General features: G+C 43.0%; 1 protein-coding gene across 1 annotated transcript in view; it reads left to right on the top strand.

Annotated features, from left to right (window-relative positions):
• Nucleotides 1-3,617: 3,617 nt before the first annotated feature.
• Nucleotides 3,618-25,322, top strand: part of skia (v-ski avian sarcoma viral oncogene homolog a) — a 68,540-nt gene continuing 46,835 nt past the window's right edge. Inside the window, exon 1 of the mRNA XM_029435621.1 lies at nucleotides 3,618-5,100. Coding sequence (XP_029291481.1) covers nucleotides 4,195-5,100 — 906 coding nt within the window. The 5' untranslated portion in view covers nucleotides 3,618-4,194. The remainder of the gene's footprint in view (nucleotides 5,101-25,322) is intronic.

The following is a 25,322-nucleotide window of genomic DNA, read 5'->3' on the forward strand; positions in this document are numbered from 1 at the left end:
GTACAAAACATGTTTATAACATTATAGCATAATCTAGTTATGAGATGGGAGTCAGACTTCCACTTCCGCGCTATGCACTTCCTGGCAATGCACAAAGCTATTTCTAGAAACATTTTTTTTAAAGTTTCTTGAATATGTACTAATGGTTTAGGATTCCTCAATAAGCAAATGTGAAGATCCAATGGGAAGGTAAATTCTGTAAGTCTTGTTATAATGTCACAGAAGCCGTGCCAGTCGGTTTTAAGTTTTGTACATGACCAGGTGCAATGCATACGCGAGCCCTCCTATACACCACATCTAAAACACATAATAAATAATTCAATCTCTGTGGTGTGTTCTGACTTCCTCTCTGTACGGCGTCGGTGTTTAGGCCGATGACGGTTGTGTCATCAGCAAACTTAATGATGGTGTTGGGGCTGTGGGTGGCCCAAGGTCGTGTGGGAACAGGGAGAACAGGAGAGGGCTAAGCACGCAGCCCTGAGGGGCTCCGGTGTTGAGTAGTTAAACATTTCTGACAGTGAGATGAGAAGATGAATATCTGAGTGAGTTAAGTACAGGATGTGGTTAGCCTGGCTCTGTCCAAAGTTAAAAAATACAACTACTAACATTTCTAATACTCACTCATTTTCAAATTGTATCTTGATGTATTAAACCTTAGGGGCAGGTATGGGTTTTCTAATAAGCAACAGTTTATTCATCTACCTAACACTTCTGTGTATCATCAGAGACAGTTTGTGAGCTCAGGGTTTAGTTTCTGTACAGACACCATGGTACCAAACATGGGAAGACTTCAGGCAGCTGCACACAGTCACTGCACCTGACTGTTGTTCACCAACACATCAGTTTCAGTGTCATTGTCACACATATGAGATCAAATGTGTAATGCTAAGCTAGGCTAACCACATCCTGACTCCAGCATACATTTGGTTAGAACAATCTACCAGTGGGTCTTACGACTGAGTTCATTTCAAGGCCAAATGCCCGAGTTTGCGCTGCCATAGCAACAAAATAATCAAAAAGGTATTTAAAAGCATTGAAAGGAGTATTATACTCCTAAACCAACAACTAATTGTAGCTGCAGCGAGAATCTTTACTAACACTAAAAGATTTGAGCATATTACACCAATTTTTAGCTCCCCTTCATTGGCTACCTCTCCATGTCAGATCAGGCTTTAAGGGGCTTTTGATGACATACAAAAGTTGTGAATGGACGTCCCTTCCTACCAATCTGATCTCCTCCAATCAGGACTCTCTGCTCTCAGAAGACATGGCTCCTGTCTGTCCCCAGAGTGAAAAAGTAGTTAGCAGGACAAAAGGCTTTTTCCTATCATACTGCTTCTTATGGAATAACCTCCCTATGGACATTAGATGTCATTCTGTTGATATCTCAAAATCCACATTCAAAACTAAACTTAACTTTTATTTAGTTGCTTATTCTTTCATTATTTGGCTGGCCGGTTGGTCTCAGTCTCAATGTATCATGCTGTCTGTGTGAATGATGTCCTTCAGTTTGGCTTCTTGTGTGTTTGTGTAGCCTGTGCTCTTGCAGGTTACATATATGTTCACATCACTTTTTGTCATATGGATTGTCTATGTTGTAATTTTATTATATTGATTATTCTGTACATTGATTGCACATCTGTCCATCCAGGGAGAGGGATCCCTCCCCAGTTGCTCTCACTGATGTTTCTTCCATTTTTTGGGACATTTTTTCATTATTTGAGGAAGACAGAGGGTGTCGTATACTGTAGAGATTGTAAAGCCTCCTGAAGCAAATTTGTGGTATTGGCATATGTGGTATATATATATATATATATATATATATATATATATATATATATATATATATATATATATATATATATTGGTATATATATGTGGTATATAAATAATCATTTTTCTCACATTTTTTGCATTCTACGGCTTCTCTTTTCTGAGTATTATTACAGACTCGCTTAATAAGCCTTTTTAGCACTGTTTTCTCATGGATTCCCATTTAAAAGGAGTGCACACAATTTTCACAACGATCTTCATAAATGTAATCATAGAATTCTCCTTCAGAATCTGCTGTCCTGCAGTGCAGGGTCCTTCTAGATCTGCCCCCCTGCCATCATGTTGCAGTTTCAGCAATGTTTGGCTAGGGGATGCCACAGGAACAGCAAACCGCTCCATCAGTACTGGAGTTGAACAACTGGAGTTGACACATGACCTCCTGATGTTTTGATTATTAATTCATAACATATAACTTCTCCTTGACAATAATAATTGATAATACGCTTTAGAGAGATATTGTGCTCTAAAGCACAACCTTAGAAAGAAATCTACAAGTTCTCTGGTTATTTCACAATTTCATTATTACACTTTTACATAATCCCTCACTTGTCCCTGCACAAAACATGAATAATCAAGCATTATTATATTAATATGCATCTAATCTGATAGTGACTGAAAATAAATTGTAGTAGTGCATTAATGTGAAAACTATGTCAAATGTTGAGTAAAAAGATATTACAATTACTATGGATAAAAGTAACAAATATAGGGAATGGAAAGAATTGTTTGACCGTGGTTGTGATTTGATCGCCTCGAAACAGTTTATATTAGCCGATCAGAGAAAAAAAATAAATAAAATGTTTTGCCTTTTAATTCGCAAGATTGTCTCTCAAGGTCGCCATCACATGAAACGTGTTTGTTCGCCGCTACTTGCCAAACGGTTTTAACACATTCAAGCAAAAGTCGTGAAATGTGCGTTTCCCCTTCCAAAGCTAAAATTGTTATGTCTCGCAAAACACCACCCATCCTCTGCTGGCTCTCTTTCCACAGTCGTGAACCAAATGATTCACATAAACGCTCTCTATTCTTCTGCTACATTCATGGCCCATGGGAAAGATGGTAAATATGTACTTCTCTGCACATCCTGCTCACCTCAGTTTGATTGAGCTGGTGAATGACCACACTTCTCCAGACGTCAAGATCATTACACCTGCAGTTATAAAACTGCATGTTGCGTTCAAAATGTTGCTTAAGATAACTAGCCTACAAAAATATAAGCTTACGTTTAAAAAATAACCATTAGGCAGAATGGCCTCTTTAATGCCATTATTATTATTATTATTATTATTATTATTATTATTATTATTATTATTATTATTATTATTACTATTATTATTAGATGCTATAGTAGTATAATGTGTTATTATTACTAATACCTTAAAGTGACAGCTACAGTGGCTGATTAAAATGTGCATACAACTAGGCTGCTACAAATTAAAGGTAGTAGAGTAAAAGTAGACTACACTATTTACCTCAAAACAAATCTAGTGGAGTAGAATAACGTAGCATAAAATGGAATTACTTAAGTAAAGAACAAGTAGCCTATATGTGCTTGGTTACTTCCCGTCACTGTAGTTTAACGTCGACGTTTAATACTTTTTCCCACATGACTTGAATGCAGCACTCGTCTTCCCCTCTCTCCCTTTGCATCTTTCTCTTCATCTCCACTCTCTGCAGGGCAGTGGGGGGTGACGGCTTGTTCCTGGAAGAGCCCAGCCTGCCTGCAGAGTCACTCACATTCCTGGCTGGGATTCAATGACTGAGCCAGACACACAAACACAGAGGGAGGGGGCGCGCGTGAGAGAGAGCGAGAGAGAGACCTAGACTAAGCGCGAGGGAGAGAGAGTCATAGACTGGGGAAGAGAGAGAGAGAAAGAGAGCAAGGGAGCGCGAGCAGGCTGGCTCTCAGACTTATTTTCTCCATACAGTCAGAGTGAACTGCGGGGGCAGACGGAGTGGATTGCAGCAGTCATCGACAGCGGAAAGAGACTCAAATAAGGATTTTTTTTATCGAGCTGTATCGACTCACAACTCCCGCTTTTGTATAATTTTCGTCTACTTCGTTTTGAAACTCGACAAACGGAACTTTTCGCTTTTCTGGAGTTTGGAGAGGCGTTTTTTCAGATATGGACAGTCGGCGACCCGCTGCAGGGAGCGACTGGCCGGTGTACACCCAGTAGTCACTGGAATAAAACTGTGAACTCCCCTTCTGGGATTTTTTAATGGATGTTTGATGAAGTGCGTCGCATTTTTGGTCAGCTCTGGCACACCGTGGATTTACCAGGTTCAGAAACGGAAAGATACTAGTGATTCCCTGTCGACGACAGGAAGGATTTACGCTTCTAAAGTTGCAGGAAAAACATGGAGACTGTAAATCGGCAGAGCTTCCAGCCTCATCCGGGACTGCAACAAACTCTCAAACAGTTTCACCTCAGCTCTATGAGCTCTCTTGGCGGACCGGCGGCTTTCTCTGCCCGGTGGCAACATGAGCTCCTCTTCAAGAAGGACGGTAAGGAGCCCGAGCCGGTTCTGCAGCATCTGCCGCCACCGGTGATGCCGGGCCCGCTGTTCATCCCGTCAGACCGCTCCACGGAGAGGTGCGAGACGGTGCTGGAGAGCGAGACCATCTCGTGCTTCGTGGTCGGCGGGGAGAAGCGACTGTGCCTGCCGCAGATCCTCAACACCGTGCTGCGGGACTTCACCTTGCAGCAGATCAACTCAGTGTGCGACGATCTTCACATTTACTGCTCCCGGTGCACGGCTGACCAGCTGGAGATACTCAAAGTCATGGGGATCCTGCCCTTCTCGGCGCCGTCCTGCGGCCTCATCACCAAGACGGACGCTGAGCGGCTCTGCAACGCCCTGATCTACGGAGGCGCCTACCCGCCGCGCTGCAAGAAGGAGATGAACGGAGGCTCGCTGGAGCTGGAGCTCACCGAGAAGAGCTTCAAAGTCTACCACGAGTGTTTCGGCAAGTGCAAGGGTTTGTTCGTGCCGGAGCTTTACACCAGCCCCAACGCAGCGTGCATTCAGTGCATGGACTGTAGACTAATGTACCCGACCCATAAGTTCGTGGTGCACAGTCACAAGGCACAGGAGAACAGGACTTGCCACTGGGGCTTCGACTCGGCCAACTGGAGGGCGTACATTCTGTTGGGCCAGGATTACTCGGGGAAAGAGGAGAAGGTCCGCCTGGAGCAGCTCTTGGACGAGATCAAGGAGAAATTTGACTTCGCCAACAAGTACAAGAGGAAAGCATCGTCCAGGGTGAGTTGGTCCTCATACTGTACTACCTCACCACGACCTCTGATTTATCTATTTTCAGTGTGCGTTTCAGCTCGTGTAGGTTTCGGTTTGCTTTTATTTTGAACATTCTCAAGATCCAGTTCATGCAGTGTTTATTTTCTACGTTTAATTTCCTGCACAACTTTGAGCTTTAAGTTGCTTTTAAAATATAGTTGTATCTATACCTCCAAATGCATTCATATCTAGCAGGTTGGTCCTTGTAGTGTACCCCCCTGGGTGGAACCTTTTGGCCCAGGTTTCTAAGGGGCCCATCAACGTTTCACTTAACACCACTAGAAATTAAGTGTTGTTTTGTTTTAATAGTTGTGATCCTCAGTTTGTGGTCCTGTGAATCCCTACTTGTCCTTGAGAAGGTTCCTTTGAAATTTACCCCGATCAAATAATGCATAAAAAGAGTTAATTCCAACCATTTACGAATTTCTAAAAATAATCAGTGACTTAACCTTATCATATGGATGTCCTGTTGTGTAATATGTGTCAACCTCCTGAAGAGGAACCACTCAGTATTTGGGCATCTTTGACATATTGTTACTAATTGGGCCTCATCCAGCAATGACAACAAAACGCCTCTGGTGGCAATAAAGCCATTATTTGCCCATGAAACACCTCTCAGGCTCACTTTTATTGACCTGTACTGTAAATACAAGCTCATTTACCAACAAATGGCTCAATGGGAAATGATAAACAGTTAACAGTTAGTTGAATAATTCTTCCGTTGTCCAGTGGGATATCCTTCCTCAGTCTACATTTGTGGTTGTTCTTTCATTGCACGTGTGTTCCCATGGGAAGGCATACACTCCCACAGCACTGGGATTATTGTTATTAGGAAGACATTTGCAAATTGTATGTGTGTGTCTGTGTGTGTGTGTGTGTGTCTGTGTGTGTCTGTCTGTGAAGCCTTATGTGTCACATTAAATGTACTATTTGTCTGGCTGTCATGTGCCTGGCTTCCTGTGGGTTTAATCAGCGTTGCTATCAGCATTGAAGGCTTTTCATATTTTCTCTCCCTCTGTTTGTGTCTACATCCTCTGATTCTCTTCTTTATGTGAGATAGTTCTAAAAAGTTTGAAGAATCAGAATTTGAACATCCATGCAGGTTCTTGGCTCTGCATGTTGCCTGTGTTTTGAAGTATGAAGTAGTTCAGACATCTGAATCTTGTTTTCCATGCTTCCTGTGGCTCTGGTTTGTAGGCTAACTGACTGTAAAAGTGTATGAAGGGATTATAATCTGTGCTTTGGTGTGCAGGCAGGAGTTTTCAGAGAGAGTGGTTGGGTGGTAGACTGATAAAAGGAATCCCACCCCCCACCCGAACCCTAGAAAAAAAGGCTAGTGCAGCCATTTGCATGAGCTGTTACACATGAATGGAGTTGATGGAGCAGGGTTTAGAAGTATTGTGGTGGAAACATAATATGATCCCAACAAAGGAAAGCATTCAGCAAACATCGAACCCCCCTCCCAAACATCCACCTACCCCAGGCCAGCCACCCACCTCTGACATACACGCACTCACACTCCCCCCTCCCCCACTCACCTACTGTTTTTTTTTTTACTTCAATCTGATTAAAACCAGAGTGGACTTCTGGGCAGCAGACTTGTTGATGAGGCACAGAAAGCAAAAGTGTTTACAAGAAGCTTCCATCCAGTTCTCCACTGAGGCTTCTTTCAGAGGAATCTGCCAAAGAAAGAGAAATCAGGGAAACTATTGAAGTCCTGAAGAGTGCCAAAGCCCTGCCATGCATGGTGAATACCCACTCTTGGCACACACTTTCATTCAGACTCAAGTGAGCACACCTCAAGGACCCCCACTTTTAGGGGCCTCTTCTATTTTTATAAGTGCCGACGGGGCACCCAAGTGTTAAGCCCAAGGCTCATTTGAGCCTCTACTCCGCTTTTTAATTTGAAGCCTCCTTCTTTTCCCGCAAGTACCTTGCTTCAAGAAACGCTAATGAGGGAATACATGCTGGGTAGGAGTTGAGGAATATTGCTTAACTTATGGCAACAGAGCTCTCCTTTGTCAGCACATTTCAGCACTACCGAAGCACTTTGAAAATGTTCTTAGAAGATGTGAAGCAAAGTGCTAGACTGTGTCGCGCTGCCTTCTACCTTTTCAGCACATGAGAAAATGCCATCATCTGCGTGCTGTCAGCGGAGTAACCGGGCAGCTCTGTAAATATTAATGAGGGTGTTTCAAAAGTGTTGGCAGCAGTCTCGCATGCAGACAGACACAGGAAGTGATATTGTCGCACTTCCCTCCTTGCAGATGCTCCTTTCAGAGCTTCCTTCTGAGACGACGCACACATGCATGTATCTGAATCTCAGACCATTTGAGTAAAAAGTGCTTTTCATTTTTTTGCAACACACTTGCATTTGTGGAAGGAAGGAACGTGAGTTTGTAGTGAAAGTGCATTCTCTGTTCTTAACTCCGATGCTATGAGCCATAACTCTGATTGTAAACAGCAAATACTGCCGACTATTGTTTAAATGAGTTTATATGCTGGGTGTGGAACACTCCTAAGAGTTGCTCATGCCAGCCCTTCGCTGTAAGTCCTTTGGTTTCTGGCTGGTACACATGTGGGTGGCACACATAATCAGTGGCTTTCCGCATCAGGATGTTTAGATAAGGGTTGCGGCTGCAGATTTAGTATGTTGCTAACTTTATAATTTGCCCTCAAGATGATTTGATTTCTCCACAATCCGTCTGTTAAAGGGAGATATGATTAAGAGAATTGTGAGGTGGAGGGGGATGCCTGCTCAAACTTGACTCGTGCTCGGTTCAAAACCAGCAAGTTTATGTCAGAATGATGGCGAGGATCCTGTTCAGTCTCAATATATTCTTTAGTTTTGGAAATAGAGCAGCTTTTATTTGTTCAAATCATGGAATTGGGCACAGCATTTTGTTCATTGGTTAGAGCCAGACAGGCAGTCAGTCTATGCTTACATTCCGGACCTGCCACTCCTTCAGACAGGTGAGGCTGTTTTTACACGACTCTAGAATAAAAATAAAATCTATTAAAACATGTTAACTGTTGCTTAAATTGTCCTTGTCCAATGACTCATATTGTTGCTGAAGTGACTTGTGTAAAGTTAGAGGTAAATTAAGAATCTGTCCGAAGAATTCTGTGCCATTATGTTACTGTACTGACACCCAACAAATTCATGCAGGTGGTTGCTTCATCCTGTAGCTCATTGTAGTAGAAGCTGAAAACTATAGCACAGAGCTATTAAGCCCTAAAATAGCAAAAGAAGAAAGACATTTTGTGAATCAAGGGCTTTTAATATTTGCCTCTAAAGCATTGCATTGCATTACAATATCTGGCTGCTATTCTCTAACGTGCAAAGAGCTAAAACTTCCCCTTTTACTTCCACCACCCCCACCCCTGAGAAGCCCCCACTGCTGCTTGGGATATCTGGCCTCCAGCTGAAGAGGCCGCTTGTTTCAGGAGGGAGGTTGGGCGGTGGGGGCCCAGAGGAAGTGAACTCCCCAAGGGGATATAGGCCCATGTCCTGTTTCATATGCAAGGCGCAGTGTTGGCTAAGCCTGCTGACAGCCAGCCATGTCCACACGGTGGACAGGACAACAGCTGGTAGCTATGCATTTCAATGGCTGCTGAGGGAATATTTCCATTCTCTTTTTATGGGTGTTTGGCAAAAACGTAGCAGTTGCAAAAGTCTAAAGCAATTTTGTCCTGATTGTGAGGGTGTGAGGAAAAGTGTTTTTAAGATATTCAATACTGCATTTTCTGTTTGTTGGTTCTCTGCTTTTTGCCTTTCAAACTGTATAATTGAGAATTTGTGCTCTGTGCTTTGAAAAGGAGGAAACCAACAATTCAATTAGGCTTGTATAATGAGTTCTGTTGCCTGGCCAGGCTGCCAGTCTGGGTTTCTAATGGAAGACAGTCAGTCCATGCTGTGAGGCATGACTGAGGATCAGAGAGATCAATGCCAAATTGACATTCAAGTGTCTTTATGTCAAGTGTGATTGAAAACTCCATCACTTCTCGAGCTCAATTAAACCAGACTGACAGACCAACACACAAACTGCCTTCTAAGTGGAGTTCACTGGCTGGCATTCTAAGAAAAATAGACTTCTTCAAAAAGACAAACGGCATTTAATGATTTGGACTGTAACTGCTCTTAGCCGTAATGGTATGCAAATGAAAGTCAATTTAAAAAGAGGGTGTTTTATTTAGTCATTAAGTTTGTGCGCTGTAACTTTTGTTAATGACTTTCCACATATGCCGTGGCCCTATGCAGGAAACTGTTAAAATACACTTATTTAGCTCTTTTGTCCCTTTCCTGGGAAAAACACTATGTGAGGAGTGACTGGCTCCTCAACACAAACTTTAAGGAACAATTGTGTCACGAGATGAAAGATCTGCACGATGATTCTGATGTGCATTTAAATGTCTGTCTGTGTTTCCACCAAAACCGTAGACAGGAAAGCACACAGGAGGAAGAGGGAGAGAGTGGCAGAGCATCACAGGTTATAAAGCTTGTTGTGTTGTCTGGAAACATTTTCAGATGGCTGCAATAGGAGCATCTGCGGAAAATGAACTAAGTGCAGGGATTCTTTTCATACGGCATGTCTCCCTGCCAGACACTGTTTATTTCAAAGAGTTTCAAATTCTGCCAGCAAAAGGGGATTTTCCCAGTTGCAGTTTGATTGTGTTGAAAGTATCTCAAATAAAATGAGTTGGTAGTTTGTGTTTATCTGCACTCAAAATGCTCCTTGATAACTCAGAATTTTCTATTTAAACCAATGAGGCCAGAATTTCTAAACCATGCAAAGTGCTTGATGGCTTTCTCATTGGATCCTGTAATTAGGGCTCATATCAAAACTTTAGGTATCGAGGACTTTTGGTACAAAATGTACTTGTAGCCTGGAGTCGGTGCCAATGCTCAGGTATCACATTGTCAGTAGTCGCACAATATCTCAAACATTGTCTAGCCCTACCCAGAGTTTGATCCCCGTATTCTATTTTTAAAGTGCAAAAAAGTTGTCATGTATTTCAGAGATTAAATTCAACTTCTCTTGGGGGACAACTTTTGAAATAATTATTTATATACCCAATAATAAACTAAACTTTATTAACTAATCTCTCATTTAGGTGGCATTGCTGACCCATAGTGGTCTCGATCACAAACTGCACACCTTTCTCAGGCAGTCTTATATCCCCAGTGAGTTCCAAAACCTCGACATTACAGCTATCTTTGATAAATAGCATAAACTTCATTTAGGAGGAGACAGTGACTGAGGAGAAAAGGAAAAGTTCAAGCCCTCATTGCCAGCCATTGTCTGCCCTCCACCCCCTCTACTGCACTCTCATCCCTGGCCCACTGGCTTCCACATCTATCAACAGCGTCTTCATGTGACAAATGAACGGTACTGTCGGCCAACTACTTTATGAAGAACTGGCTGGCTGTAGTCAGTTTCTATGGTGGAGGAGGAGATCAGGGGCAGGGGAGGGAAAACAAGGCTCTCTGGGGTTATTGGGCTATCTCCCATCTACCCGCCTGTCCAGTTAATGAAGATGGAGAGAAAAAAGGCTTCAAAGAAGTCTGTCTGGGAAAGTGGTGTATGCAAAGCTCGGAGCAAATGTGTTTGAGCAGCCAAGAGCATGCGTGGAATTAAAGTATTTCCTCCCACTCAGTGAAACCCCTTCTCAGAATATCCATAGCCTTCTGACAAAGCAGGAAACTAACAAGCACACTCCGCTTGCAGTGGCTATTCTTAAACCTCAGAAGGACTTTAAGCGTGTCTCATTGGGATTATTTTAAGAGCGGCGCAGAAGGAAGAATCCAGTGACCTCCTCTAGGTGTTGCGTGGCAAAGATGCCATTCCTTAGTGCGATAGTGCCATTCGATGTCTGACCTGAGCGCTGGCTTGTGAACAACACTTTGTCAATTTTTTGTGGGCATTCAATATTGATGGTAGGTTTCCGTAGGCGGTGAGCTCCTGCATGTTTATTTAATGTGAGGGTCTTTGAAATATTCATCAACACACATGGCACTGTAAGCCCAGCTATTGTCCTTACTACACATCTCCAAGCACCGTCCTCTAACCTTTAGCCTCCTTACCTGCCTCGAGGCTTCTGTAGCGGAGATGCAGCTGTAGTGCTCAGATGTAAGGCCAGCATCACACTGAATTAGCATTTTTGTGTCTGCCAAGTGGCAGAAAGCTTCAAGCTACACATAGACTCTCACAGTCAGACAAAACAAAGTTAACACAAATTAAGAGGTTAAAAAATTTGAGATGTTTAGACAATTTTGTTAAGTGCCGTTTAAACAGCAATGTTCTTGAAATGATACCAAATACAAGGTTTTGAGTTTAAACTCTAACCATAGACGCATCGATGTCTTCTCACCTGCAAGCCACAGCTGTTGGTGAGCTAACATTATCATGTCTGAGAGCAGTTATGCTTTCTGTTTGTCTTGCCGTCGAGGCTTGTATTGTAAGTTATCACCGGGCTAAAAGTGAGAAAGAAGCAGCGTCCGACTGTGGTGATGCCTGAGGGCCATCGCATCTGATATCCATGTAGGACATGCTTTGCTTAGAAAAGTACAAGTGATCTGATTGTCTTACTATATTTTTTCGTAATCTACAACCAGCACTTTTAGTCCTAGAGATGTATATTTTTGTGGATGAACAGCAGGACTGGTTGATGTTAAGGATGTGGGTTTCAAACTGGAAAACACTGCCGGGGCAGCTTTCATTACGAGAAAGAATTGTGGGGTCGGGGGTTTACTTTCTGCTGCATCAGCCCAAGAGCGCTCTTTGTATATGACAGCAGTGTTGGCCTCTGGAGTTGCCCAACCCCCAATCCATATCCCCCTGTGCACCCATATGTTTGGAGGAGCAGCCAACACCACACAACCTTTCCCTTCCCAAATAAGGAGGTGACCCACCTCACCCTCGCCTTTCTTGGAGTGCAGTTGGCCAATTGCGTGCTGTTGAGCAACTCCCATGGGGCAGATGGGCTGTCTGACGAAGGCAGCTAGACACACACATCCAACAAATTAACATTCACCGGCATCGCGACGGAATGAAATGCACGTTTGCGTGATGAGAGTTGCACTCAGATGTGTTTCAGATTTGTTAAAAGATTTTGGGCTTACACAAAATATGTGAGACACATGGGAACATTTGAATACAGCACCCTCTCTGCCTCATTTAGTGTGTGATTGTGCATGGGGCTGGTTGAGTATAGGATTTGCAGTAGTTCATGTTTGCGTTTGCGTTTGCGTGTGCGTGTGCGTGCGTGCTTGTTTTGTGCCTGGATCAGCTGTAGGAGGAGATTAGCATGAGCTCACTGCCTACTCATTTCCATCCCCATCTGCCTGTCTCCCACAGTGATGCTTCCCCTCACCCCCAACTAAGCATACACACACACACACGCACACGCACTCTACAAACTACACGCATACATACATGAGCACAGACATCCACACAGCACCCAGATCCCACCCCCGCAATGCCTCCTTAGTCTTATAATGAATACAGAAGCAGACAGAATCACGTGCTGGCACACACACGTGCGCACACACATGCACACATACACACACACTTACACATACACATACACGTCAGCTGCACTAGCAGTGTGTCACACAACATCCACCAGGCATGGCCTAGAATATCCTCCCATAGTGTCATGTCAGAAGCCAGTGGTCCATCTCATACTGTTGGGACAACAATTGACGGGTGGCTTGTTTCTCTCCACAGGGCTTCTCCTTAATCGTCTCAAAGTCTGGGAAGGACAGGTAGAGACAGAGAAGGCAGATACAGGGAGATTTTCAAGCTAATAATAAGCTGTGCTAATCTTACTTCTGATTGAACTGGCACGATTCCTCCTCCGAGGATGCTTCCAAGTCAACTCAGCAGCTTTGCAAAATCTCTGTCAAGTGGATGGGCTGGTGATAGTCGTGGAAGATATTGATTTTTATTTTAAAGAAGCACAGCAGCAAAGCTGAATTCGTATCTGTTGCTGCTAAATGAAACCATTACAAATATTTCATCCCAATCATATATCATATATCATCCCAAAACTCCCATTGGAATTTATTTTTGGAAAATGCTTTGGGAACCAATGGCGGAAGAAACATTGGAGTTTATGATCCATCTATTCTGGTCACATTAATAGGGATTTTTTTCAAATATGTGTAGCTCAAACTATTAAATCTAATTCCCATTGTATAAAATACAATTCACCACAGTTATAGCTATGTAGTGTATAATCTACAAGGCTAAAAAGAAAGAGGATTAACTTTAGCCAACATTGGCCTACAGTCTTTTTACCATCTGGCTTGCCTTTACCGTCATGGTACAAGGCAAAAATCAAGGAAATTCAGTGCCAATATTGTCCAAGTTTACACTGCACATCTGCTTCGACTTCTATTGTTTCCCACCACAATATTTAGTGCAGTCCCAGTAATTCCAGAAATACTTTTCATTACTAAGAGGATTCAGGTTTGTTACTCTGTGCTTGTCCATCACCATTAAAGTTCCTTGAGCACAAAACCTAGTTCAGAGCTTTCACCTTTTTTCTTCTGAGCACAAATGTTGTGGCGAGGGGGCATTAAATACTCCACTACCCCTTTTTTATTTTATTTTTTTACAATAGTGTGTCAGCTCTCAAAACAATCATTTGTCGGCCTGTCCAAAGGCAGACATTGAGTAGAGTCTGAAAGGGGTGAGGTGTATTTTCTGATGTTGAGAAGGCAGGCTGGGTCCTGGGAAACCTCTTTGTTGTGCTTTTTAGTTTTTGCATTGAGGGGAGGGGGGGTCATACTGGCTTGGCTTCAGCCATGTGGAAGGGCAGCTCCCAGAAGCTCTGCAAGGTATTATTGTAAGAGTATGGGGTGGGGGGTCGCTGTGTGCTGGCGAGTCATTGTCACCTCTTTTGTGGTGGGTATCAGCTGTGGATCTGTGATTGTGGGACAGACAGAGGTGATAACCTGCCCCCCACCCCCTCCTGTATTGGATGATCAGTGCTCCCAAAGCGCCTGAGTCATGGACCAGTGCTCATTGTTTGCCTCCCCCTCCTCCATCCTCCCTCTTGCGTCTGTTTGCTCATCTTTCCTGGAAGCGTTATGGCTGCTGCTGTCCAGCACAAACAAACAAAGAGACGAGGTAGCACACGGCTCCTTTTTTATTTACATTTATTAACAATCTCTCATGGTAATAATTGTAATTGTCATACAGATACAAGACACTTTTATGCAATTGCAATTTAAATTGGAAAAATAATATGGTGTGCTACATGGTTTAACAGGGAGATTCCAATAATGTCCACAAGCTATATGACACTTAATTATTTACACTTAATAGTTGTCAAGGTAACTTTCCGAACCAAACCCGACCTAATGATTGGTCAGGTGTGTGGAGTTTAGGAAGTAGGCAAGATATGTACTTCTCTCTAAAGCTGTTTTCATTCTTCAAACAACTCCTTTTGTCATCTTTTGTGTGTCTCTGAGGATATACTGTCTGAAATTGACCTGCTGTTTTCCATTCGCATGATCAGTTGAATTGACACTACAAAGACATGGCAGATTATTCATTTTTCGTTTGAGCTTGGCCATTCGAGGTTAGACAACTTGTTATATGAGCAAGTTAGTTTGCAGTCAACATGTCGAAGTGTCCTTGAGCAAGATACTGAACCCCAAATTGCTCCTGGGAAGTGTGTGCAAGTGTTTATCTCTTCTGATGAGCAGGTGGCACCTCTGCCTCTGTGTGAATGCTGACATGTTTTGTAAAGTGCTTTGAGTGGCTGAAAAACTCTAAATAAAGTCCATTTACAATCCAATGTCCAATTTTAAAAAACATTCAAAAATGTTTACGTATTTTCTTGGAAAAAGTGCATCTTCCTGGTGGTATAGTCCAGTAACACCTCTGGTCTTTACTTTTGTTTAGACTGCTCTGACTCATAGTTACGTCGATCCGCTCTTGGTTATGTTAAGGCATTATGGGTTAATCTTAAACTGGATTAATCAGGGAGCGGACTAATTTACCCCATTGTTCCAACAAAGCAATTTTTCCGTGAAGTTTGACAGATCATTACAGCCTTTCTCAGTTTATCACAACTGTTTTTTTTGATTTTTTAAATGAGAAGTACTATAAGGGCCAGCAGTGCCACAATAGAAAGACACAACTGAAAGTGGATTTTGTGTCAGTGCAGTGTAACACAAGAGAAGTGTGGAGGGTGAGATCACCGGGTTTGAAGTGAAAGCAGTCGGTGAAGGACAGGTTTAGGCTGGTTCCAGTCGGTGAGTGCAGACTGGAGAGTCTAAACTTTAGACTAAGGTTTAGACTGGCAGAGCTTTCATTTAAGCTGCCTGGGAAGAAACAGAAACAAAAGTCAGTGAGCTGCAGCCACACCTCAGCTGGAGCTTGTCAGGAAGTCGAGGTGGAAGGTGTGTGTGGCAGTGTGGCAGTGAAGGGGTAGGGCTCAGTAGGCTCAGTTTACTCCTCTGGCATAAAGTGTTGCAAACAAAGGCTTATCATGTGGTTAACATCTTTCCTCTAGACCATTCCTCCCCTGTAAATCAACAATCTCTTGAATTAATCCATCCCAGCCGCACTCTGGCAAATGAAGTGACCATACAGATGCTAAATAAAACAATATGCTGAAAGGAGATCCCTCCTCCTCGCATGGATGTCTGCTTCTCAGGTTCAGGAAGCCTCAACCAGGCCCAGACTTGCTCCTTTGCTTTGTCCCCCCCATTCAAGTCAACCCATTGATTTCACATCCCACGCCCTACCCCCATCGCCCACACTATTCATTCTTATTGTAAAGCACACACATGTGGGCTAAGGTCTAAACACATTCCGGCACATAAACATGGCTTTCTAGGCATCCTCTGTCTCTACACAAACATGTGCACACACACTTATTACACTCCTCCAGAGCAGACAATAGACCTCTTGAAGCTCATGGCTTATAATTAATGTAATTGTATATCTCTAAGACAATGTAATGTGTGGTGTGTGTAACTGCCAGCAGTAGGACATATGTTTTATATAAAGCCCACTGCCATTTATACATGTCTGCTGTGTGTGACAGCACTTGTGATCTGCAAAGCTGTCACACTTTTCCAACCAGCGTTATGGCAACAACGATACATGTCTCCCACATTCTAGGACTGGGGCTGCCTCAGGGTTAAGACCATCAGGTGTCTCCACTGGATGGTGGTTTTTACTGAGTGTTTACTGGTTTATATTTCTTGGTGTGGCATCTCTCTCTTGGAGTGAGTATGAAACCATATTGATTCGCTGATAGCTCAAACACAAACGCGCCCTTAATGCACTGACACCCAGTCAACTTTGGAGCATGTGCATAAAGGACATCCTGGGCTTTGGCAATATGGCAAAAAAAAAGAAAAAGTATTTTATTCAGGTTTCCTTTTTCCCTGGGACAATGCAAAATGACTATAACATTGTGGAAATGGCTATTTGCAAAATAATACAATAATTGCAGCAGCATATTCATAAAATACAGCTTATTCCATGAATATGGACTGTCACTATCAGATGTTTCTAAGTAGAGCGCACACACATATAGACATATAAGAAGGTGAACATTCGTCCACTAATTAATCCCATTCAAATCCCAGTTTACCGCACTGTTGTGACTCAGACAGCTACTTTAGCCAGCTATCAACTACGTTACATTGGACTAAAAATGATCTTTTTCTGCACATTACAATGTCAACTTGAAAAAACACTTTTGCAAAAACAAAAATGTAAATAATTGAATTATTGTGATTTGTTCTCCAGCCCTAGTACAACAAGTCTCCTAAACACAGTTGATTGCCATACTGCAAAAAACCTGAGACCAGGTTACAAAGATCATAATCGAGGTGAGGTATAAAATAAGCTTTCACACGGCATAGCCAAGGGTAACTCTGTATTCTTTTCTCTTTAGAAGTGGTTGCATTTCTTATAGATATAATCAAATGTGAGCAAGGAGGTTAGATCTGATCACAATTGGTTGGCCTAGATGGATTTGGTGTTATAAAGCCAGGTTGAGGTGTGTACTGCGTTCCCTCTTATCTAGATTTAGACACTATCTGGACTTATTGTGATACAAGAGACCAGGTCTTAGACAGAGGAAACGTTGAGGCTTTGCTTGATTTTCCAGAGAGCAGAGTCAGTGTTTGTTCTGAGAAGCAGCCGAGACGGGAGGCAGTGTTTAGTCTCGGCCCAAGGACAGAGCCATAGGTGTTATTCTTTCAGTCTTATTGCTCTTACTCGTCCATATTTCCTTCATTACTTCCCTTGTGTCAAACCCCTTCCTCCATCCTGCCAGACCCCCACGTTTCACTGCTTTCACCGTCCGTGGTGAAGCCATCAAGCTCGGGAAGTGCTGTGAAACATCAGATTTCCACTTCCTGCACCAATCGATACATCTCAGGTCCTGCAGACACACAAAGGCACACGTGCACTCTCTCTCTCACACGCACACGCACACGCACACGCACACGCACACGCACACACACTCGCCTGTAAAAAGGACTTTGAATCAGAACAACGTAGGATCAGATTCTATTTCTAAGCCTTAAATGTTGGCAAAGGGTTGCAAAGTCCTGGATGCTCTTTAAATTATCCAATGAGCTGTCAGTATCAATATGATCAAATTAATTGTAATGATTCAGGCAGCTACCGTCTTTAAACACTTGCATTGTTGAACCATCAATGTTATAAAAAAAAAAGAAAGAAGCTATACCCGACCAGGTTTGGTAACTCATTCCACGAGCGAGGGAGCACACATGAGAAGAGTTTGGATTGAGATCTCCTGGATAGATCATGGATAGATGGATGGATGCCTCAGCCATTCCTCCTCCTCCCCAACTGCAGTAATGAAATGATAGATCCCTGATGTGGATGGGAGTAGAAGTGAAGGGATGACCTCACAGCCACATAATCGCCGCGGAGGGACAGGCCGGCGGGTAATGTGTCCATTAGTCTTCCCTTTGCCAGAGGAGAAACCAGCCTGCATGGCTGGGAGAGGGATGAGATGGAGGACAGGAAATGGCACAAGTTTTACTCTATTTCCTCTCGGCCCACCACTTGACACAACTACATTTCATCCTCATTTGTGTCGCTTTTGTGACATTTTGTCTCGGATCTCCTTTTGTTTCGGGCATTAATGTCAGACTGTTTTCAGATATAGATGGCCAACTAATACTTTGATGATTTGACTGATATTCAATGTTTGTTGTGCAAAAAAAATCCAAAACATAACAAGTAAGGAAAAAACGGAAAAGCTTTTTCACACCTTTTTCAATTCATAGCCCTTCTACTGGAAATCAGAATAACACCATTGTTGACTCTTGCAAAATCATCAACCTCTGTAAGGGACCTTCTCTATGGTTGTGTAAATATGTTCTACTGGGGGATCCTGTTTCTTGCCTGGCCCACAGATCATCACTGGGGATCAGAGAGGTTGCTGATACCGAAGTTTACTCCAATGGAAGCCCCCCCCCCCCTTCATCATGTGACCTGTGTGGGGTGACTAACAGTGGACAACAGCCAGAAGCCTAGGGTTGGGCCTTTTTGTACAAAATGAAAACACAGCATATATACACACAAATGAACAAGTGAACTCGTCCAGTGTCACATGGTAACCTGCTGCACTGCAATTCCTCCTACTTCCCTTTTTCTCAGTACGGCCAGGGTTAGCAACGTGTCGGCCCTCGGCCACAACAACCCGGCAGACTGAGGCAGTCTGAACTTGTAGGCAAACAACTTAGACTTCTGTTTTTTTTGACACCACACCATCTTCAGCACTCCTGACGCATCCAGATTGTCTACATTTTTCTTGTCCAAGAATATCTGTCACATTGTCAGCCTGTGCCTACTGACATGCAGCGGATATATAGAAATGCCTCCAGGAAAGCTTAAAGGTCAGATGTTACTTGTTTGGTATTAAAGAATACATCCAGTTGTATACAACTTGGCCCTTTGGCAATCATTCCTAATGAGAAGTCACTAGACTGCCAAACTCTCAAATTTACTTTGGGGAGTACAGTGTTATCATAACTGACATAAATGGGAAACAACCACTAAAACCCAAGTTAAATATATTGAATATTATATAATACTGGCTAAAGGAAGCTTCTGCCTACAGTGTCAGCCTTCCAAAACACATGTGTCAAACCAAACTTCAGACCCCCCACCCCCCACCGCTGGAAAGCATGTGATTTGGCCCCAGAGTGAAGCCTCTCACTCTCTCTTTCTCCCCATGTTTCTCTTTCACTGGCTCAGCCTCTCCCAGAATTCAACAGTGGAACAAAATGTCCGGCTCCGGAGTGGAAAGTGCCAGTACGTGCTGGCCAGCCGACTCAATTTTGAGGCTGCCCAGCACCCTGCAGTGAACCAAAGGGCCTCTTTGTGCTCTGCCCTCACAAAGATGTACCCCGAGCAGCAAAAAAACACGCCCAAAAACAAAACCAACAGCAGTGTCCCGGCAAAGGGGGGCCTGCCTGCAGCCTGACACGTAGGGTCCAAGTGGAGGAGCTGCCAGGATCGGAGGTTACAAATAAAACCTGCCGAATAAGCCAGAGAGAAACAGAGGAGGGAAGTTTTCCTTTTGAGCTGAAAAGACCCCGCGTGGTTGGATTCCCCCAATTCCGCTCCCCCATGTACTAAGAAATGATGGCTATGCAAATACTCATGTTCGAAAAAAACCTTTGGTTGAAGCAAACATTTGGTTTTGTCTGAGAGAGTGTGTGTAATGAAATTCCTCTGTCACATGAGGTAATTGTGCTCAGGGGCAAATAAAGTTTAAAGCCCAGACGGTGACCAACAGGGATAGTATTTTGAAAGAAATAACAAACTCATGTCTCTGACAGCCATAAACAGATAGCTAGACACAATCTACAAGCTGCTACGTCTATTTGCCCTACGTGTGAGTGTGTTTCCATACAGTAGTGCTAATGAACTTTGAGCCTTGTCTGTGATAGTAGAAAGCCAGTCGGCAGCCGCATGAATGTTGTTTTCTGCCCTTGATAATGCAGACGACCACAGCTGGGACATGATTATTCCACCCTCTCAGCTTTTCAGCATCAGATATAAGCCTCAGTACCTGCCATACACACACAGCATGGGCTGCCTAAGTGTTGACTGCTGGCTGCGTGCAGGGTGCGTCGTACAAAGTCCCATTCAGAGTGTTAATTAGGCTAACCTGAAGTTCAGCGACCGGCAGTTCATTACAGAAATAGCTCTGAAGTGTGTGTGTGTGTGTGTGTGTGTGTGTGTGTGTGTGTGTGTTACAGGGCACAGCCAGCACCAGCTACCACGGAAATTTCTATTTCAGTCTATTAGTTCGATGGGGCCGCAGACTGTCAGACACCTCTTTGGCGTAGTGGGAGGGAGGGGGAAAAGCGATAATGGATTTACTTTAGTGTGCGTTTCAAGGTGCCAGACAGTGTTTCTCTGTCTCTCTCTCTCTCTCTCTCTCTCTCTCAAAGTGGGCTACGCTGGTTCTCGAGAATTAAGGCAAGGCAGTCTTGGGTAAAATAAAAAAACCCTACTCTCCCTCTTCCTTTCATGCTTGGAGAGAGCTGCAGCATTAAGTGAGAGAGGCATCAGACGAGGGTGTGGGTGTGTGCTTCTGAGTCTAATGTACCGCCTCCACACAGCGCTCTGGCCCTACATTATCCCAAATGCTGCTGCTGTGATTGGAGCGGTAATGTAGTTGCTAAGCAAATGCTGTTTTCTTGGACTAAATCGGACTGGGCAAGACTGCTTCCTGGCTGGCTGGCGGGCTGGGCTTTGTTGCTGTGTGCTATCATGACTCACACACAGAGACATACACACGCACATGGCAGAGTTGTTTCACTGAAACACCAGGCGGACCTTAGAAACAAGCTTTTATTAGTTTACATTTGACCACCGAATAACAAATCACGGGCCGGGTGTACCCAACATTGTCGTTTAAAAAAAGATCAGACTACTCATTAATTTCTCAGAGCTGTAATTATATTTCTCAGACCTCATAAAATGAGTCATTGCCTTTTTGTCTTTTCGCTTGATAAAAAAAAAAAAGAAGTCTGAGGAATTCCGCCCAGTGACCTTTTCAACTATTTGTTATATTAGCGGCTAAGGGTTATAAAATGATGACTAATAATGAGTTACACAAATCAGAGAATAGTGGTGGGCTACAACAAAAGGCTTCACATGATTCAACAAAAGCAACTGCTGTGTGTATTTGTCGGCTCATACTTAAGTAACAGACATGTTTGATACCTCGTGATTATGTATTTACATTAGCCTAGCTTAAATGTCTTGATGATGATTATTTTTTAAATGGCAAAAGGTTTTGACTTCAGATTGCTGTCTAAAACCCAAGGTTATAATCTAAGAAGGATTTAAAGCAGAAAATCAGCGATTTTAACAAGCTGGATTCAGCAAATGTTCGTTAGTGCTTGATGGATGGCATCACTTATTAATAATTAGTCATTGACTAATTATGAATCACTAATCCACTATCACTCCATGTATCAAATAATTGTTTTAGCAATATCTTTGTTTATTGGCATACTACGTATAATATTTTTCACAATGGAAATACTAACCATGCTAGTTACTTTGGAAAGAAAACAAATGCCACATTTAAACTAAAATCAACCAAAAAATTAAATCCCAACAGTTAAAAAAGTTGAAATATTGTTGAGATACAACCTCCCTGACCAAATATTAAAGCAACGTTTTATATGATTCAGAAAAGATGCTCTACACAGTACAAAGTGAGATTGTGTCATGTTGAGAAGTCTAGTCCAAGCCACTCTCTGTTGCCCACCAGCCCGCCAGTTATCCAGCTCGTGTTTCAGGTAAGGTGAGAAGCTAGATTGGGGTCAACTGTCCATCAAAGAGCGAGTTGGTGTAACAAGTTGGGGAGAGGCTGGGGGTCCTTTTTAAATGGTCCTTCTTCATTCTTTAAATGAAAGACGGCTTTAATTAAAGCAAGAGCCAGTTTGGTTAGCGGTCAGCATGAGACCTTAGTTAGCCCGTCCAGAAGTCAAGAGGTGGTTATGTGGAGGGTCCCAAGGTGCGCACAGGGATCCCCTTTCAAACATGTTTGGGGTCGTAGTACTGTCTATATATGTGTATGGGTTTGTGCATGAGAGCAGTATGTCATCTACTTTTAGCTTCACACTCAAGAGTGTCACATTTCCTCACCTTACGTCAAAGCTACTCCACTGACTGCTGAGTGTGTCTTACTCTAATTCATGGATCACACCCCAAAACACTGTACTTTGTAGATAATTTGTCTCTTCAATACCAATAAAGTAATTTACATCCCAACTGCTTATTCAATTTAGACACAACTGAGACATCCAGTGTGTGTGTGTGTGTGTGTGTGTGTGTGTGTGTGTGTGTGTGTGTGTGTGTGTGTGTGTGTGTGTGTGTGTGTGTGTGTGTGTGTGTGTGTGTGTTGTGTGTGTGTGTGTGTGTGTGTGTGTGTGTGTGTGTGTACACATACATAGGCTAATATGTAATCATGGAGGCAAGTGACTAGTGGAGCTCCACACTGACAGCTCTTTGGACAACATTGAAAAACGAAGGGTGTTTAGCGTTGGTTAGAGAAGTGGGTTTAAAAAAGTAAGACATCTTATTTTACTGTTCAATGCTATGGACACATTTTGATCTGTACTTTAAATGACTGAGGTCTGATACCCAACCCTATTCCAGTCTCATCTTATCTGACTCTAATCTGAAATGTTTATTTTCTGTTGGTTCTTTCCAGCATCATATAATGTAGTACAGCTCTGCACAAGTGTTCTGTGTGGAATCTTTTTTGTTGAGAGTGTTTTAGCGAGGAAGGCCTCATGTGGGCCTGACCTGATTCCAGCCAAGCATCGCGTGCCTGACCAGAGCGGCTCTCTGTTCTCTTTCTCTTTCCCATTCATCCGTCCATCCCTCCCTTGCTCGCTCGCTCTGCAGCGCCCTTCTCTCCTATCTCTCTCTATCTCTCTCATCCCCCCCCCCCCGCATTAGAGTGTGCCTCACCGCCCATGCTGCACAGTTCACTTGAAAACACACACACACACACAGACACATACACATACACATACACAGACAGACAGACAGGCACACACACAGGGTCCAACAAGGCTCCCAGCATGCTTACCTCAGTGGAGCTGAACTGAACAATTTCACAGCGGCCACTGTCTGCGATAAAGCAGCAAAAAAAATTATATATCTGGGTCAACATTTTTGGATTAAACCATTTTAGATATCAAACTACAATATTATTGTATCTGCTTATTTACAAATACATATTCTAGGAAGGGGAATTTGCATGCCAACTGTTCACTTAATAAAAATGTTTCGTGTGTGTGTGTGTGTGTGTTTTCTGCTCTTGCTCTGTCTGGTAAGTGGGTCAGAAATCTACTTAATCAAAGTAAATGTTTACTTACCCCATTACGGATTGTTTTATTTATTAGCGGTTAACAACAAATACTAAAGTTAATAAATTAATCTAGGGTTTCTCCCACTCCTCCTAACGCCACCCAACTAAACTCCTGTTTCCAGGATAATTGAAATGCTAAATTGATTTCAAATCAAACTTTGTCTTTACCCGCCGCCATTTTCATCTTTAATCATCAGCTTTGTTTTATTTATTTTTGGGAAAGTGACTTGACCAATTGCCCGTGGCACTCTTCTTGGTGAGCCCTGTAACCCCAGCCCCTCTTTCTTGGCCCTCAATTTCATTTTCTGTTCACATGCTTGTTACTGCCACGGCCTTATTTACCTGCGGGGATTACTTTGTGGATGCATGCACTTTGTTTTCCCTATTTAAGTATGCAGATTTGGATGTGTGACCGCCGCCCCTTGATTGGCTGTGGCGACACTGGAGAGACCGGTGACTACAAATGCCAAGCCAGCTCGACAGTCGGGGCTGCTGGTGTTGTCAGCCCTATGCCTTGTACTCGTGTGCGTTCTTTTGTTATCAAGTTTTTACCCCGAGTTTGTTTTGTTAGTTTGGCTTTGATGCCTTATTTGCTCTTGTGTTAAGAGCCCTCCTGTTGTTCTTTGTGGTGTCGTTAAAAGCAATTGTTTGTCAAATTGTCCACCGTATTTAATAAATATATCTTATTTTACCATCAACATCTGGTCATATGGTACCCCCTTTTCCCTTGCTGAGCCGGGTCGTAACAATGCTAATAACATAACTTGAAAAAAACAAAAGTTTGCAAGTTGATTTAAAGCATATAAAAGTCTGACTGGTCAGTTAACAGTTATTGTACCAAGCTGCCACTCTATAATACCTCATTATAAAGTCCATAGTCCATAAAGTCCATAGAATTTGGGAAACCCGTACCCACCCCACACACCCCTCCATCTTTCAGAGGTTCTGTTGTCGGGAGGGATGATCCAAGGCCTGTCAACCCCAATTACCCAGATGTGGGCCTCTGCCTCCATCCCTCCCCCTAATACCCCTTTCTCTCTCTCTCTTTCCTTTCTATTCTTCCAGTTAGGACACAAAAAGATAGCAGGGCGAGCAACGCCATTGTCTGGGAGTCTTATGTAATGGTTATTAAGGCATATACAGTATGCGTGCTGTATAATCCTGCTGGGGTTTTTGGTCGTCACCTTGTTTTATTATGGTGCACAACATAAATAGACCTATTAGAGGGATATTTTCTGTGAATTATGATATAGAGACGCTGGAAATTTCCGGAGTCTATAAATACCCTTTAGTGTTGTGAAAGAAATGGTCTTAAAGGTTACTATGCAACCTTAAAGATACAATTATTACCATGGTTATAAATGCTGATGTCTATACCTTGCAGCAACGTGTAGCTGTTTGAAAACTGTAACAACTTTAAGGCCCTTCACATGACATTGAAACAGTATGGAATTGTAAAATGAAGTTGTATTATTTTGACTTCTTCTCCTTGGAGACAGTGGCAGCTTAACCAAGAGCCCGATATCATTTCCAGTCCGTACTCGTCTTTATTCTCCAGGGGAGAAAAGAGGCAAAAGGTCAGCAGCCTCAAAAATAGAGCAGTGCCTGCTCTTCCTCGTGTGGGCATGCCCTGTTGGAGGTCAGAGAAGTGATTTGGTGCTGTCTGCCGTGTTGGAAACAACACCAGAACACATGCCAAGAATTCTGACGAGCTCATTATTTATCTTTCTTATCTTTTACTGTGTGAGCGAACACCACTGATGCCCTTC

This window comes from Cottoperca gobio, chromosome 7 (assembly GCF_900634415.1).
Source record: "Cottoperca gobio chromosome 7, fCotGob3.1, whole genome shotgun sequence".
NCBI classification, from domain to species: Eukaryota; Metazoa; Chordata; class Actinopteri; order Perciformes; family Bovichtidae; genus Cottoperca; species Cottoperca gobio.